Below are 18,467 nucleotides of genomic sequence, written 5' to 3'. Positions count from 1 at the left end.
TGCCATCTACAGCCATTCCTGGCCACAGCACCTTCAGCATGTCAGGAAGGTGCTGGGCAGACTACAGAGGGCAGGGTTGACCATTAAGCCAAGCAAATGTCAGGTGGGTATGGCAGAGGACTCCTATCTAGGTCATAGAGTGGGGAGTGGTAAGATAAGGCCAGCACCTGCCAAAGTGGAAGCCATTCAGGCATGACCTGCACCTGTTACTAAAAAGCAGGTGTGGGCATTTTATGGACAGCAGGGTACTACAGAAAGTTCATCCCCAGTTAAAGTACCATAGCTGCTCCCCTCACAGACCTGACAAGAAAGAACAGGCCAGATAAGGTAGTGTGGACCTCAGCATGTGAGCAGGGATTCCAGAAGCTTAAAGAAGCTTTGGGAGGACCCCCTGTGTTTGCCAGTCTAGATTACAGCAAAGAATTTGTTGTGCGGGTGGATGCTTCAAACCATGGTGTGGGGGCTGTACTTAGCCAGATTTCTTCAGAGGGAGAAGAGCACCTAGTGGTTTATCTCAGTCATAGGCTTTAACCCAGTGAGGAATGCTATGCAGCTGTAGAAAAGGAATGTCTAGCCATAGTGTGGGCACTGCAGAAACTCCAGCCTTATCTGTATGGAAGAAAATTCACTGTTATGACAGATCACAACCCCCTAACAAGGTTAAACAGAGCCAGCCATCAAAATGCCAAGTTGCTAAGATGGAGCCTAGGCTTACAAGCATATGACATGTCAGTGCAGCACCACAGTGGGATTAGCAATGGCAATGCAGATGGGCTCTCAAGACAGGGAATGGGGTAAGGTACACTCAGATAGACCTAACCCTCTCAAGCAGCGTTTCCCAAGAGTCTCTTGAAAAACTAGCTTGAGTTCTCCGGGGGGGGGGGGGGGATGTGAAGGCTGCCAGCCTAGCCAGATAGAATTTTGTAGATAATTCTGTCATTTGTAAATATTAATGTAAACCACGGGATTGTTGTCATAAATGGTAAAAATAGAGTTACATGTGGAACTGAAAAAATGTAACAACAGTGCAATCTGCTGTAAGGAAGCTAAGTCAAGCATTTTATGACTGTCTTTGATCTTTAAAGTTGGCTCCGGCCGGTCTAGGTGAAGACATTCTTTCTATTGTTTTAATCAAGACCTAAATTGCTAGATTTAAACATGCAAATGTATTTTTATTGCTCTGCTTCCTGACCAGCTGCAAGATAAAACAAGGAGATGTTAAGAATGTAAATGTAGGTTCTGTTAGCCTGGGAACCCAGGGAAGTGTGAAGACGGATGTAATGGGAACCAGGAATGTGATTTTAAAAACAGAGAGAATCAGAGAATATTAAGCATTTTTTGTCTTGACCATCCAACTCATCAATACTCTGCCTGTGTTTTATATGTAAGTTTATCTTAGACTTGTATTTTCTCTTAGAAATAGCTAGAAAATAGAAATATTAGACTGTTTTTTTGTGATTTCAGAACCGTACTACTGAATTATTTTAAGTATTTCTCTGTGATGTCTGTCTGAACTCTTGACTAGCCCTGCGTAGTAAAAAGTATTGTCTTGTGTTTTTATTATTTATTATTAAATATTTTAAAACCTTTCAACTGTGGCTGTTTATGCAGAGATAATTTAAGCTCTCTAGAGTACTTGCATGCCTTTAGTAAAATTGTACAAAGCCACTCCAATAGCTTTAGCCATGGGTTATACTATCAATTGGATAATAATATTGCACAGTAATAATTGGACACCCTTGTAAAGGCCTTTGGGTAGCTGATAAATACTAGCTGAGTGGTGGCAGTGATTTCTACCGTATAGTCTGGGTAAAAGGGGCACACCTGGAGAACCTGTGCCAGCCTTCCCCAGAAGTGTCTGTGTGGTTGTATAAACTCTTATCTCAAAGTGTGTGTGTGTCAGCTACGTGGGCAGGGACACAAAGCACTGGTTGGACAGAAAGGGTGCTAGAGATTTTAGCTTGCCCAGCTGGCGGAGATCTGGACCCTATAGCTGTGCCAGTGGGAAGTCTTATTGGGGACCTGTAGGGCAAGGGAGCGACCAGCCCTGGACTGACTGAGATCTCTGTGTGCTCTTATGGGAAATTGCACTTTACTGTATGTATTTGTTATCCTTTCCTCCTATATGAGATGCCCCTCACTGGTGTTAGTGGTGAGGACTGAGGCTCCTTGATTGCTGGGGCAGAGCATGGGCGTCACAGTGGTAATTAGTAATGATTTCAGTGCAGGGTAGAAAGAGAGGGGGTTGAGAGGGATTTATGTTGGAGCGTGACATGGGCATTCCCATTTGGCTGATGAGAGGAAAGAGTTCCACTGTTTTGCTAAGGAGTAGGACAGCAGTAGATGGCCAGGAGTTCATGCTGGTTTGTGGATGTGAAGGAGATTTTGGTTAGTGGATCTAAGTGGGCAGTTGGGTATGTAGGGTTTTAAGGATGTAGCAAGAGATGGGCAGTTTGCAGGTTTAAAGATGAGCCTGTTGGCAATTGTGAGTTGTAGGTAACTGAGGTAGTTGAGTAGTTTAAGCCAATTGAGGGTGAGGAGGGAGTGGCAGTGGTGGGAAGAGTTTTTTGAATTGGTTGCAAATTTGCAGATCTTGTGGTAGCAGGATTCAAGTTTGGATCATAAGCCAACGTGTAGATTTGTGAACAGAGGGGCACCATACATAAGGGAGGGGAGCAGGAAGGTGGATGCCAGGGTTTGACGGGTAGAGGAACTGAGGAAGCGGTTGTGTCTGTAGAGGAGACCTATCTTTTGGTGTGTTTTTTTGATTGCGGAGTGGATGTAGGTAATAAATTTTAGTTCTTCATCAATGATGATGCCAAGAACCTTGGTGGTGGGAACAATTTCAAGGGGGGTGTTGTTCTGGCTCTGTATGGTGAATGAGGTTTTGTCAATAATGAAGTTTCTGGTAGGGGAAAAAATCATTAGTTTGGTTTTATTTGCATTTAGAGCCAAGTGGTTGGACTGCATCCAGGTTTCTGTTGTCGAGAAGGCTAACTGAGTTTTAGCTAGGCACTCAGAGGGTGAGAAGGCTGAGCAGATGATAGTCGAGTTATCTGCATACTGGATGACAGACAATTCTGGGATTGAGTGGTGAAAGTTGGTAATGAATAGGTTGAAGAGTAGAGGGCCTAGAATGGAACCTTAAGGGACAGCTGTGGGTGTATGTAGGAGGGGGGAGGTTGAAGTTTTCCACTGTACTGTTTGTTGACGATTGAACAGGTAGCTGGAAAACCAGGCTGTGGTGGTGAGAGAGAGATGTAGGGTGGAAAGTTGGGATATGAGCAGGGTGTGGAAGATGGTGTCAAAGGCCTTTGACAGATCTAGGAATAGCGCAGATATATATTTGCCTGAGTCGTGTTCAAGGTTGATGGTTTCTAGAAAGGAAAGAAGGGCAGACATGCTAGAGTGGCCAGGGCGGAAGCCATGTTGGGTGGGGGAGTGGAGATTGTTTTGGGTTAGGTGTATCACGAGTTGTGCTTGGCTGGTTTTCTCTAGAATTTTAGAAAGAGGAGAAAGGATGGCTATAGGCCTGAAGTTGGTGGTGTCAGTATTTTTGCCAGCTTTGTGGAGGGGGATGATGTAAGCATGGTGCCAGATAAAAGGGATGTATGATTCTTTTATGGATCTATTAATAAGAACAGAGATGGGATAGGTGATGCTGTCTGCAGATTGTTTGAGGAAGGTAGGTGGAAGATTGTCAGGTGCATTGCGACAGGATTTGAGTTTGAGGGGAAGTCTTTTTATAGTCCTTGTGGGAATGGGAGTAAGGCAGAAGGGTGTGGAGGGGGTAGGTGATTGGGGTGGAGGTGGGAGGGGCTGGGGCTGAAGGAGCGGGGTGGGTAGGGGGTGGATAGTCTGGCTATGCAATCTATGAAGAATGAGTTGAACTGGGTGGCTGTGTCAAGGTCGGAAAGGGTGGGATTAGGACAGAGGTTTTCTTTATTACCAGGGTGCATGGATGACATGGAGTCCCAGAATTTTTTGGAATTTGTCGAGTGCAAGAGCTAGAGCTCGGAGTAGTGGGCTTTGTGGTCTTTAGTTATTAGCTTTTTTGTGGAGATTCGAAGTTGCTTAAATTCTAGGAGGGAGTTGGGGGTTTTATGTTTCTGATATTGTTTCCATTTTTTGCCCCTTTGTTGCATGGCTGGCTTAGTTTCTTTTGATAACAATGGGCAGGGACTGGTTTTAATGCATTTGGTTCTTGGGTGTGGGGCTTGCTGGTTGAGGAGGGTCAGGAATGCGAGCCAAGGAGAAGGAAGGGGCAAGTCAGCAAAGAACAAACAGTGAAATGGATAGCAAGTAAGATCCATCTTACACATCTAAAGTCTATACACACTCTAGAGACCTTAACCTGGTATGTGACATTAATAAAACCTGCTGGAGGGACAGATTTGTCTCCCAGAGGTTACCACACCTGTGGAACAGACTCCCAATTCACATCAAGCAGAGCAGCTCCTCAGCCCTGTTCAAGTGCAATCTGGACGATTGGATGGGTAACCGTAAATTCACCCCGGTGGTTCCACCTGTGTCTCTCTTGGACAGGAGCAATAGGTGCTGATAGTGGAAGCAAGTGCAGAACTTATCTAGGGCTTGTAAGTACCTTAGGGCCATTAGTCCAGTAACTTCTTATAATCATATGGTCCTACACACACACACACACACACACACATATATATATATATATATATATATATATATATATACATACATACATACATACACACACACACACACACACACACACACACATATATATATATATATATATATATATATATATATATATATATGTGTGTACATACACACACACACACACACACACACATATGGGTCTACTATACATGATCAAAATCTCACAAAGCCAAATCCCATATGGCTGAGACCATATGATCGACTTTCAAAATTTTGATCATGTTAAAAAAAAAACAACACAAACACTAAACTTCACATTGCTAGCAGGGAGCAAGCCCCCCCACCCCCAGCATCCCTGGGACTACGCCCCCCTCATGCCCCAAAATTTAAATATACCAACGCCGAGATCGCACTACAGTGTGGAAGATGGAAATTGTCCCATTCCACACTGCACGGAGATGCCCGTTCTGCATGGTTGATATTTCAAAAGTCGATCATATGGTCTCGGCCATATGGTCTTCGGCTTTGTGAAATTCTGACCATGTGTAGGGGGCCTATATATATATATATATATATATATGATTTAGTCTTTATTCTTAAGATCTTAGCATTTTCACATTAGACCAGGAGTAAGAATATGTGATAGATGTTTTGACAGGTAATGTTACCCATAATGTTCAGGACAGTTATAGCTTGAGTTAAAGACAGAGACATTTTTTAAGGTAAAGATGGTGGAGGTATATGTGGATTTATGCAAGATGAAGCAAGCAGGTAAAACTGAGACATTTACAAATTATTAGTCAAGAAGGCTATATTTACTCTAATTGTTGAACAATAGATTGATGTGTAAGATATCGGAGTCTGAGTGATGAATGAGTACAGATAAGCAGGCATGCAGTATTATCTTTAAAGACAAAAATGTGATAGATTTTGGTTCTGTCCACTGAAAGGCAGTTTTGTTAGGAAACAGCTCTTCCCCTGTTGGTTATTTGGATAGGTGTCTTGGATTATTTGTTGAATAGAAGCATGGGCACTGTATAAAATGGCAGGCTAAATAAATATTATACCTGAAAGTATGTCTGTCTAATGCGAATTAGATAACATTAAGTATTACAGAGATATTTAGTGGTTTCCCCATAACGGGGTTTTGAGGGGATATGGAGTGACTTGAATCAGTCACTTGCTTTGAAAAGTCCAAACTAGCTATCACTGATCAAGAGAGTAAATAAGAATTTTACATAAAATAGTGAAACTGGCACATCAAAGAGACTTCATTGAAAGCTGAGATAATGGAAAAGAATGGCAGGTAAAACATGATGTTTTTTCAACATTATGTTGTCCTGGGACAATAAATTAGGCACATTTTTCTTAGACGTGACTGAAGATTTTGAAAGAAAAATGTGGGAAGTATTACATTTGAATTACTTGTTTAAGGCACCAGGATGGGATTAAAAGGAAGATTTAATAAGCAGAAAGGATGTAGGAGAGGGATCTGGCAAGATTAGACTAGGATAAACTGAACAGAATGAGGTCATGGCATAATTAAGGGGAGATGAAACGGATTAAGAATTAGCACATATAAAATACACATAAGATACATCCATCCTAAGAGTTATGCATAAACTTTGAATTTAATAATTAAAGGATGGAGAACTGGAAGCTATCTGGCAGTTAATTTTAGTAGTGCATACACGATTGTAAAAAGGATGCTGTTATCAGTGACAGGTATAATAATGTAGGTTGCATTAATTCTAAATGCAACACAGTATCAAGAATTATACCGAGTCTGAGGCTAATGTAATGCATGGAAAAATCATAACATTGCTATTTATAAGAATTATGTCCAATTTTTTGTACTTTGCAATGTGATTTAGATGCTGCTTTGACAATCTATATACATTTCCTTGAAATGTCGATTTAAAGCAAAATAAGATTAAAAGCAATATCAACCTGCCATGGATCATGACAACTTTATATCACAGACAAAACTTCTTCTCTCAATTACATTTGTCCTTCATTCCATAATTTCCAAAAGGCACAAGATAACTAAATGGGCACCCATAAACTGTAACATGGGATCTGGGACATCAAGCTCCTTCCAACAGGCCTTGAACTTGTTCACTGAACCCATTAATCAAGCTTAGACTTCAATCAGCGTGCACGTTTTGGAATATTAATTGGGGGGGGGGGCACGGTATAATAGAGCTTCAACATGGGTTTAACACTGCTTAAGCTTAGTTATCCAAACTTGGTTTGTACTCAAATATCCTCAGATCACATGCAAGCTATGTTGTGTATGTAGAAGGCTCCTGTTTCCCAAGTACTGGCTCACTTATTAGCTCAGTTCATCAGTCAACCACTGAACATTTTGAACACCAAGCAAATTTCAGAGACGTTTTTCCACAGATAGATAGCCAGTATTTTATGTGTACTTTTTTGTCAATGTTGCAAGCTGGCAGAAGCCTTACAGAATACTTTTGTCATGACTGTTGGGGAAGCAAATGGTTGTAATTAAGAAAATTATTCTTTTGAGCTGGGATATAGTATCTGAATTGTCCAGACAAAATAAAGTCAAAGTAAACTTTATTGTCATTCAGATCAACAAATGCAGTGTATTACTGGACGAAATTCCGTTGTTTCATCCATATTGCACTTATGATTCACAAACTGAGGGAGTGTTGACATTCTTAAGGTTAATTGCTCAGCAGTTTGATCGCTTGTAGAAAGAAACTATTCCTGAATCTTGATGTTCTGAATCTGATGCTTCTGTATCATTTCCCTGAACACAGGAGGTGGAACACTCCATGTGCGGGATGATACTTGTGCCTTATCAGCTTCACATGACCCTCCCATACCATCTGCAAGAGTAAAGGTCGGACTGGAGATTTGATCCTGTGATTTTCCTGGCCTGCTTTACAACCTTCTCTAATGCTTTGTGATCTGTGTATGAGCAGTTTCCATACCAGACCGTGATGTTATTAGTCAGTATGCTTTCAATCGGGGCCCTGTAGAAGGTCATGAGGATGTGGGAGGGGAAGTTTGCTCTGCGTAGTCCCTGAAGGAAGTGGAGTCATTGTTGGACTCTCTTTACAAGCCTGGTAGTGTTTCTTGCCCAGCTTAGTTCTTCTGAGATGTGCACCCCTAGGAATTTGGTGCTTTTTACCCTTTTCGCTGTCTTACCACTGATGGTGATAGGTGAGTGGGACCCTTGCTTCCTCATGAAGTCAACAATGATTTATTTTGTTTTGTCAACATTTAGTGCTAGATTGTTGTTGGTGCACCATCTGGTGAGTCAGTTCACTTCCTCTCTGTATGCATTACTGCTGAGGCTGATCACAGTGGCATCAGCGGCAGACTGAATGATGTGATTTGTCTGATGTTTTGCAGAGCAGTCATGGATCAGTATTGTGAGGAGCAGTGGACTTAGTATGGGACCTTGTGGGACCCCTGTGTACAAGGTGATACATCTTGAGTGGTTCTTGCCAAATCGAACGGTTTGGGGCCTGTCAGTCAGAAAGTCGAGGACCCAGTTGCAGAGTGCATTTTCTATGCCTAGCTGACTTAGTTTAGACAACAGCTGCTGTGGTATTACAGTGTTGGAGGCTGAGCTGAAGTCTATGCATAGCATACATACATAGCAATTTTTGTCTTTAAGATGGTTCAAGGTGTGATGTAGTGCCAGGGATATAGCGTTTGCAGTGGAGCGGTTTGGTCTGTAAGCACAGGCATCCAAGATGATATATGCTCTTTTACCATCCTTTCAATGCATTTCATCACCACCGGTGTGAGTGCGATGGGTCGGTAGTGATTTAATGGGACTGGGGATGACTTCTTTGGCAGAGGAACGATGACAGCAGACTTGAAGCATCTTGGCACACTAGCCTATCTGAGAGATGTGTTGAAGATGCCAGTGAAGACAGGTGCCAGTTGATCTGCACAGTCCTTCAGTAGGCAACCCAAAATCATGTCAGGACCCGCTGCCTTACCTGGGTGGACTTTTCTTAGGTTCTTTCGGACTGCTTCCAAGCTAAGACATAGCAGTGTGGCATCCCCATCCATGGGTAGTTTCTTTGGTGAGGTGCTGTTTGTCTCCTCAAATCTGCTGAAGAAGGTGTTAAGTTTGTTTAGAAAATCCGTATTATTTACACATTGTGTTGATGGAGGTTTGTAATCAGTAACGCACTGGATGCCCTTCCACAGCTGCCTAGGGTCGTTTTGATCTGTGAAGTGTTTTCGTATTTTTAGCCCATGAGCATGTTTTGCTACTCTTACTCCCTTGTTCAGGTTGGCTCTGCCAACTTTCAGGGCTTCTTTATCGCCAGACCTGAAGGTAGCATTACCTGCTCTCAGTAGCTCATAGACTTTCCTAGTGAGCTTTGGTTATTGGTTTGCTCTTACAGTTACGTCCTTCAAGGTAGTCACATCCTTGACCCATTTGGTGATATACTCGACTTCTGTTTCAGTATACTTATCCAAGTTTACATGCTGTTCTGTGGCAGTAGCCTCTTTGAATAGGTTCCAGTCAGTGCATTTGAAGCAGTCTTGCAGGACTGTGACTGCTCCTTCTGACCACATCCTTACTTGTTTCCTGGAAGGTTTTCCTCTTAGCAGCACTGGTTTGTAGGCTGGGATTAGTAAAACAGAATTGTGATCTGAGCTGCCTAGGTGTGGGTGGGGAAGTGCTTTGAAAGCTTGCTTGACATTTGTAAACACTTGGTCTAATGTATTTGCATGCACTTGGTCTAAAGTAAAGCCTTGGTAAGTTAAATGTTACTGGCAGAAAAAAAAAATTACTAGACAATGGAAACAAAAATCTAAACCATCTGTAACTGAAGTATCAAATATTGCAAAGGAGATAAAAGAGCTGGAAGTCAGATCTTTAGAAAAGGGAAGGAGCACTTTACAAAATAATAAATGGAACAATACATGCAAAATACTGTTCAGAAAGACTGAGGTTTAAGAGAAGGCAGGAATTGGGTATTTATGGAATGTTGGAGTGAATGAAAGTTGTTAAAATGTATACTGCATGAAAATAACAAGGGGAATGTTACTGTTTTTCTCTATTACTGTATATGTATCTAAGTTGCTTTTTAAAAATATCATGCTTGATAAATATGTCTAAAAAATTGAAGATTTTTAAATCTACGTTTTCTGGGGTCATCTCGGGCAAAGAGCTCAAGTCTGGCATTCACATCAAATCAGTCATTGCAGAAGCAGTCAGATATTTGGCACGCAATACAGAGCCAACACCTATAATGCACCACATTGGATGAGCCGCAGTCCATGCTTTTCTGATGTCCAGTTTCTTGTGAGTTTCCCATGCTCTATCTAACATTCTGAGAATCAAAACAATGACATTTGATCTGGCATGTATGCTTTATTTCTGGTATACCTTCCTAATTTCACACCTATGAAGCCTCAGAAAGCTTATATGTCTAAGGCTCACCTGACTAACAGTGGTTCATAGATTATCATACTCTACAACTACACAGAATTATTAAGAAGTGACCTGGTATTCATCAAAAACAATCTGCTCCAGAAGTGCTTTGTTAGTATGTCAGTCTACTGACAGAATCCAACTCTGTGTCATGTAGGAATGATGTTCTTAGACGCAGAGAGCCCAGAATTAATCAGCAGATCAGATGTGGGAGAGAAAGGGGGTGTGGTGGTGTGATAAGGCTTGCACTGAATTGTGTATCCTAGGTGGAGGGAGGCAATCCAGCAACTGCTCAAGAAAAAGGTACATGACATTCAGAGTAGGAGACAGAGACAGGCACCTGGCTCTGCCAAGTTGTATTCATGTGACATCATTTGTGTGTGTGTGTGTGTGTGTGTGTGTGTGTGTGTGTGTGTGTGTGTGTGTGTGTGTGTGTGTGTGACAGTGTGAGTGTGTGTGTGTGTGTGTGTGTGTGTGTGTGTGTGTGTGTGTGTGTGTGCGTGTGTGCGTGTGTGCGTGTGTGCGTGTGTATGAGTGTGTATGTGAGTGTCTGTGTGTGTGTATGTGTATGTATACAAATGGCAACAGGCATGCTGAAAACAGACGTTTCTACAGGCCCCTGCATGCACAAGGGTGCACATAAACATCATAAACCAGTGGTGGGGAGCTAAATAAGAAAACCTTGCTGGCTGCTGAATGGCAGCCTTCCATTATCACTTTTCAGCTCACTGGAGAAAGAATGTGCAAATGTGGGAAGGCTATTGACTGGTGTACAGCAGGTTTTTAAAGTGTATTAAAAGAAATTAGAAAGCAAATGACAATAGTCAACATACAGTGTACTTACAGTCAAACAGTAGAATAAACTCCCTCTACCCATATGAGAAACTGCCACCAGGGAAGGCTTCACAATAATCAACAGTGAGTAGCTAGTCTTGTAAATGTGCGATTGCTTGAACTAGCTATATAGTCACAAGATTCCATCTACTTTTCATTCTACATATATCTCACTTTCACTTGAATCCTCCACTTTTTCTCCTATCCACAATTCCCACATTCCTCCGTCTCTTTCCCTCTGTCTGCGTTTCACATCCTCTGTTATGTCTTTCTACCGAATGAACACATTCCCGCCTCATTATTCTCACCCTCATTATGCAAAACAATAAAAAGCAGGAATTTATATACCCTCCCCAACAACAATACTGATACAGCTGGACAAATATTTTCTTAGCTCTTAGCTTCCATCCCTCAGGAAACCTTAACACTAGGTAATTTCAATACTGATTGGCAAACTATAACAAATGAATCTATCCACGGTGCCATCAACCTCTGTGGCTTCTATCAACTAATCTCTACACTAACTAGACACAACAAAAACAGAAGGAGGACATATACTTTGAACTAGATCCTTGTTAATACCCCAAGCAACATTATTTCCACAACTTCACTCACTGACACCTTAAGTGATCACTACCTCTCCACTTTTGCTGTTAGAGAGCATATCACTACCCTCAAGTTCCGTCTATACAGTCATGTGCATGACCTGGCCACCTTCAAAATAGCTACACTAATCTCCAACATAAAATCTGTGAACTGGTGCTCTTTACACACCCACTAACTAGATGCAGCAGTATCCTTTTTTCAATGCCACTTTTTCTATTCTAAATGAACTAGCCTCTATCAGACCTAGAAGAGTAAAATTTAATCCAGCTCTATGGCTACCAAGACAACTAAACAACTAGTGAAACAAAGAGGCAGGACATGGTACTACTGGAAAAAATGCACCTAACCCAATGAAATATAAACAGTTGAGAAACTCAGCTTAAAGCAAAATCAAATTAGACAAAAAAATAATTGCAAAAACCTAATAATCTCTACTTGATTCAAACCTAAACTATTCTGATCTTCAGTCAATCAGCTCCTACACCCAGGTCAGCCTACTCAAACAACTTCTTTATGCAATCACTCTGAAAGCACTGAAAGCCAACTGAAATCTCATTTCATCAATGCTGTAACCTCCCTAGTAAAAACTACCGTGCCTAACCCTTCCCTATCTCCTGAACCTGTTCAACACACCAGTAAACTATGTTCGTAGCCCATACCTACTTCCACTATCAAAAGACTTCTCCTCAGTCTAAAGCCCACCACTCCTGATTTAGATAACCTACCCGGTGAGTACATCAAGCCTACAACTGATGCAGTGGCCTTTTCTGTTTCCATACTATTCAACTGCTCAGTCAGAGAATACTATGTCCTAGAGCTCTGGGAAAATCTTCCGTATTATTACTGAATAAAGGTGGGAATTCACTGACGACTCATCCCTGTTCTCTTCTGCCAATAATCTGGAAAACCTGCAACAGGTAATCCAACAAACCCTACTATCTTTTGAAAGTTGGTTCCATAACTCACAGTTGCTCCTAAACCCCAGCAAATCCAAACTAATTATATTTATCGCCAAACAATTCTCTCACTAAAAGTATCTTTTCCACATAACCTCTTCCAACTGTACTCAAATGGAACTAGTCCACACACAACCTCTCAGTAGGATAAAGCCCTGCCTTACAGATCACACTAAAAAAACTGCCACAACTTACCCACCCTTCTATATGGTTCTCCCATTTTTATAAATCTGCAAACCGTTCAGTCCACCGACTCAAACAGAGTTACAATAAAGGAGCAAACATTGTTGCTAATATCCCATTCAGAACATACCACTGTGTAGCTCTAAAACAGCTTCTTGCAGTTAGTCAATACACACAACCTAATCTACAAATCAGATAAATGCTCTGGCATAGACAACATGATTCATCACTGCTCTAACAACAGAATCCTCTGCCCCACAGACAAACACCAAATACAAGTCCTAAAATCGAATAACTCTGTAGGTGATTCCCTCTACTCCTCCTATGTATCCAAAATCTAGAACTGAATAAACTCAATCTCAAAACACTTAAACAACATCTGGTAGAAACATGGTCATGTTCATGCCACTCACTAGTGTAATACCTCAACTCCTTAATTCCCTCTAAACGTCATCCTCCAAATACCGTAAATATCCAACCACTCTTAATAATTCTTACTGGCATTCTTTAATATACCCTCTTAATATTTTCTACCTTCCTCTCCCATACTTTTTTCTGTAAATCCCTCCATTAGACCATCTCTCCCATACACCTCATCAAACTTAATTTACTGTGTTCTTCTATCTTTCAGCTCACTACATCTTCATCTATTTACTGCCATTCTACTGCACTATGCATTATAAAAGCCCCTGAGGTTGTTAGTCCAGTACTTACCAATGACCCTAACACAGATTTAAACAGGGGTGCATTGGTAAATACATATTATGTGCACTATTAACTAGATATTTATCTTTTTCGTTTGCACTTTTAAGTAAATCTCTAAATCTTTCAGTTGTAACTAAGATAACTGTTTATAAACCAGTTAAAGGTCTTATTGTGTCCTCAAAGACTATGACTTGCTACATTTTTATTATGAGAGTTTTGGTACAAGTTTATTCAGTGTGTAGGTACTTAAGCGCTACTATCATATGACATGATACTACAAAGACTTAGATCCTGGATGTAAAAAGTTATAGCCTCTAGAACAGATGTGATGTGTAAGACTGTTACTAAACACAGCCTCAAAATACAGGCCTTGCCACTACTTACCTCCTACCCCCACTCCTATATAGTACTGATTTTATCACAAATCTCAACATCTCCCAAAAATCAAAACATAAATCATGCTATATCAAAATAGCAACATTTGCTACAAATGCAGCTTACTTCAGCAATCACTGTACTGCTCTTCGAACTCTAAAATGGTTAGAACTTCTGCAACATCTCGGTTACTTACGGCTCTTAAATGCCCATAGAATAATATATAAACTCACTAATTGTCCCTATCCTATTTCCTCAGCTACTTATCCAAGAGACCCCTTAGATCAGAGAAACAGCTTCTCGCTATACATAAATCTAGTAAAGCTGTAGGCCATAGCCTAAACTCCCATTCAGTAGCCAAAGTATAGAACAGCTTATCTATAAATATCAGGACTATCCCAAATCTTCCTGCCTCAAACATGGTCTGAAAGGCTATCTCACTAAATCCCGGAATTGCTTCTGCTCTCAACCAAACAACATGCCTCCAGATAACTCGCGTCTCTCTGAAAAGCTTACTCTTTGCATCACTCTTTCTCCCACCTACCTAGTGTCACCTCTTAGCGCTCTCAGCTCCCGCTTACCTTCTCCTGCTCTTTCTCCTTCACACAATGCAGCCCTACCCCCTCTTCTTTATCTGTTCAGTTTTTATTTTTATTTTTTATTTATTTATTTATCATTTGTTGACCGGGAAAGTCCGACTAGGTTCCACAGAGCCTGTTTTCAGCGGAGGCCCGGGGAGAAATGCTCCAGATGCATGTCTTTGGAATGCTTCATTAATGTTCAGTAAGTTTTACTCAAATATTATTAGATAAATATAAGGTATATATCTCACTGTCTATGTTTCCTAACAATCTATGTATCTGTTATCTTCACATATGGAATTGCAATGCTATTACAATTGTAGTTTTCTTCTGTAATTAGTCTGGTGTAATTTTTTTTTTTCTGCTGGAGCTTTTCTCCTTGGGCCTCTACTGAAAATGGGTATCTCTGGGCCTAGTCAGACTTTCCTGATAAATAAATGTAAGTAAGTAAATAAATAAAATAATATTATTCTAGCCTATAAATGTTATGTACCCATTTTGTATTACCTAGGTCACGTATTTCCTCTACCATAACAGTGTCCTATAGACAGTGTAGTCTGCTAATGGGCTACAGATATGTTATCTCAACAAATATATATTTATTTCTCTTCATAGTCTGTTCCATTTGGACTATATATCTTATCTGTGTCATAGGCTGTCTAAACTATGCCTGATTCCTATAGTTCCTATAGCCTGTAGGGGTCCAATAGACACCTTATCCCAACTACACATTTGCTTCTCTTCATGGTGTTCTCACTCCCTTCTAGCCTGCCTGTGCCTCAAATTACTAGATGTATTACCTGTATCTGGCTGAATATTGAAAATGATTCGCTGTCGTACTGTTTCGTATGCCCTTCTGTTGAGTGCAGTTACCTGGAAAAGAAAAACAAATGTAATTCCACACATCACCAGGAACACATGTTGTCAAGTCTACAGTGAAATCTGGCTTACAGAATTTGACCATGATTGAGAAGCTAATTAGAGAAAGCATGAGGGTGATTTCAGGAATACAAAAAATAAATAAATAAAATAAAAAATATGCCCTTCTAAAAGATGAGAAGAGAAACATGCTGCCCTATGACAAACTTGGGTTCATATACTAAGTGCAGCCTCCTACCTAAAGTTGGCTAAGCAGTGTGTATAACACAAATTATCAGATTTCTGAAGGGGATGGTGTGAGGGTGAGACAGAAAAAAACAGAAAGCAACTGGCATACACATAGCTTACCAACACTAGTATCCCACCAAAAGGATTATTGAAATTCAAAAGAAAAGTGAGTTTTTATGTATCAACAATCTGTGCTATTGGCATGCCATTGTGGGTCAGCAGGTTGTCATATTTACAGAAGTAACATAGAAAACCGGAGAGGGTAAAGTTCATAACACTGGTTATCAGTTAGGGGATGCAATATAGTAATATATTCCAAGTCACAATTACATGAAACTCAGTCCTGCATTACTGACAGCATTCACAATATCTACCTCAGACACATGGGCATGTCTTTATTTGTAACCAAGTAGTGTGTACTGCTGACCACTTAAAGAAAAAAAGAAAGACAATGTCTGTGTTTCTAGCATGTCTTTACCAGTTTCAAAGTAACCTAACAGGGATCATGCAGTTTCATTGCAACCAGCTTCTGCAAAACACGTTATGTTATGTTACAGTGACTACTGCTGTATCACTGGGAAGTGTGTGTGTGTGTGTGTGTATTTACCATTTCCATTGATTGAGTAAACAAAGCAAAATTAACAGAATTGTATTTCTCTCACAGTTACAGGCAGATGCAAGCTGATTTGTCTCTGACTTTCAGTGTTTGGGAAATGGAGAAACTTTTTTTTCCTGACTTCCTCAGTGACACCGCCTACCCATAATTGCAAAAGTAAAATGCATTTAGCTTTCACTTTGAACTAGGGAAACATACTTAGCTGGGCTTAGTAATGGGACAGCTCATAAGGACAAGCATTAAGGACTGCAGTCCGCATCTATAAATCACAATCTTGAATGGTAACATACTAAACAGTGTGTGCAGCACACCCATCATGATACCAAGGACTAAAATGATTGATTTATTAAAATGTTTACTGATGCCTACAACATAATATCCCAATGTAATAAATCCATGATATGCTTAGTACAGAGTTACCGTTAACTTTAAATTATCATTGTAAGATAACATGTGCTGTCTTGCAGACTGTATATAATATACAGTTTTCCTACATTTACTCAAAGGTAAATTTTGTTTTTCTCTGCAGACTGCTCACGAATGTTTGCTCAGCTTTATTTTCTGTGTTTTGCTATAACAATCTCAAAGCCCACAATATTAAAACCCATAACCCTGAGATCATAATACTGAAAGACTAAAATGTTTAAGACCAACATTTTGAACTCCTGGACTACCCCACAGCAAGATTCATGTTAGCATTCATTCCTTGCTCCTCACCCACTTTAGGACCTATGTTAGCACTTGTTACTGGGTTCACAGTAATACGGGGATTTGGTATTCAAGATTTTAGACATTGCGGTCTTCAGCATTTTGGTCTTTCAATATTATGTTCTCAGGATTACAGACTTCAAGATTGTGATAGTAAGCCATTTTCTGCTGACACTGTTGCTCACTACAAATTGTAGAGCTATATTTAAGTTTAATGAATACATGTTATTTTTTTTCTCCAAGATAACAACATCCTAAAGAAAGAAAAAGCATTCTTTTAATTTATTTAAAAATATTGCTCTTTCTCCAAGAGGCATTGACTTTGGAATAAGAATAAGGAAACAGGGTAAAGATCTCTACATGGCAGGTGCAGAAACATTTCAGGTTTTGCTGATTGCATGTTTGCACAAAGCACTATTATTTTGTATAATATTGGACCAATCCTTTACATACTCAACGGAGCAGTTCTAGATGGTTGTGCATGAGAATTGATTGTAAAAATCATCAAATTATAGTACACCCTATATTTCATAACTATAAAAAGGGGAATATAAAGCCCTATATTTATAACTATAAAAAGGGGAACTTAAATAAAATCGGAGTGAGTAAAGTCCAATATTTATAAATATAAAAAAGGAATGTAAAATATTGGTTACACATTGTTTAAATGCTAATTAGCTAGTTACAGGAAGTTGTATGTGATGTGCTATATATTTCTTCTAGAAATTTCACTCTGGATAGAGAACACATTCTCAAAATCTCTGTCAAATTTAGTCATTATCTGTACATCACAATCCCCATTTGTCAGGACCAGCTGTTTGCAACAGTGAGGGTGCAAACATCTAAATGTCACATATGTGGAAGCATGGAGCAATTGCTGTTGTTACTGCATGCTTATCCCCAGGATGCATGTAAACATGGCACAGTACCTTATATTTTACATGTTCATCCAAGGATGTATGGCAGCATGGTGCGATGTATCATATTACTGCACAATCATCCCTAAGAAGCATGATAGCATGGTATGATATACCATGCTACTGTGCAGTCATCCCTGAGAAACACTGCAGCATGGTGTGATAGATCATGTTACTGTGCAGCCATTCCTGAGAAGCATGGTAGCATGGTGTGATAGATCATGTTACTGTGCATCCATTCCTGAGAAGCATGGTAGCATGGTTTGATAGATCATGTTACTGTGCAGCCATCCCTCAGAAGCATGGTAGCATGGTGTGATATATCATGTTACTGTGCAACCATCCCTAAGAAGCATAATAGCATGGTATGAGGTATGTTACTGTGCAGCCATCCCTGAGAAGAATGGTAGCATGGTGTGATAGATCATGTTACTGTGCAGCCATCCCTCAGAAGCATGGTAGCATGGTGTGATAGATCATGTTACTGTGCAGCCATTCCTGAGAAGCATGGTAGCATGGTGTGATAGATTATGTTACTGTGCAGCCATCCCTCAGAAGCATGGTAGCATGGAGTGATATATCATGTTACTGTGCAGCCATCCCTCAGAAGCATGGTAGCATGGTGTGATATATCATGTTACTGTGCAGCCATCCCTGAGAAGCATGATAGCATAGTGTGAGGTATGTTTCTGTGCTGTCATTCCTGAGTAGCACTGCAGCATAGTGAAGTGTATCATGTTACTGTGCAGTCATCCCTGAGAAGCACTGCAGCATTTTGCATTGTATCATGTTACTGCAAAGTGTTCC

At 40.4% G+C, this 18,467-nt stretch overlaps 1 protein-coding gene across 1 annotated transcript in view; it reads right to left on the bottom strand.

The window, feature by feature from the left end:
• Positions 1 to 18,467, bottom strand: part of SGCA (sarcoglycan alpha) — a 358,162-nt gene that overhangs the window by 251,982 nt on the left and 87,713 nt on the right. Inside the window, exon 4 of the mRNA XM_044055148.1 lies at positions 15,113 to 15,185. Coding sequence (XP_043911083.1) covers positions 15,113 to 15,185 — 73 coding nt within the window. The remainder of the gene's footprint in view (positions 1 to 15,112; positions 15,186 to 18,467) is intronic.

Source organism: Protopterus annectens, chromosome 13.part0 (genome assembly GCF_019279795.1).
Source record: "Protopterus annectens isolate FY-2018-M chromosome 13.part0, PAN1.0, whole genome shotgun sequence".
Taxonomy (NCBI): Eukaryota; Metazoa; Chordata; order Ceratodontiformes; family Protopteridae; genus Protopterus; species Protopterus annectens.
This window is presented reverse-complemented; position numbering and strand designations above follow the sequence as displayed.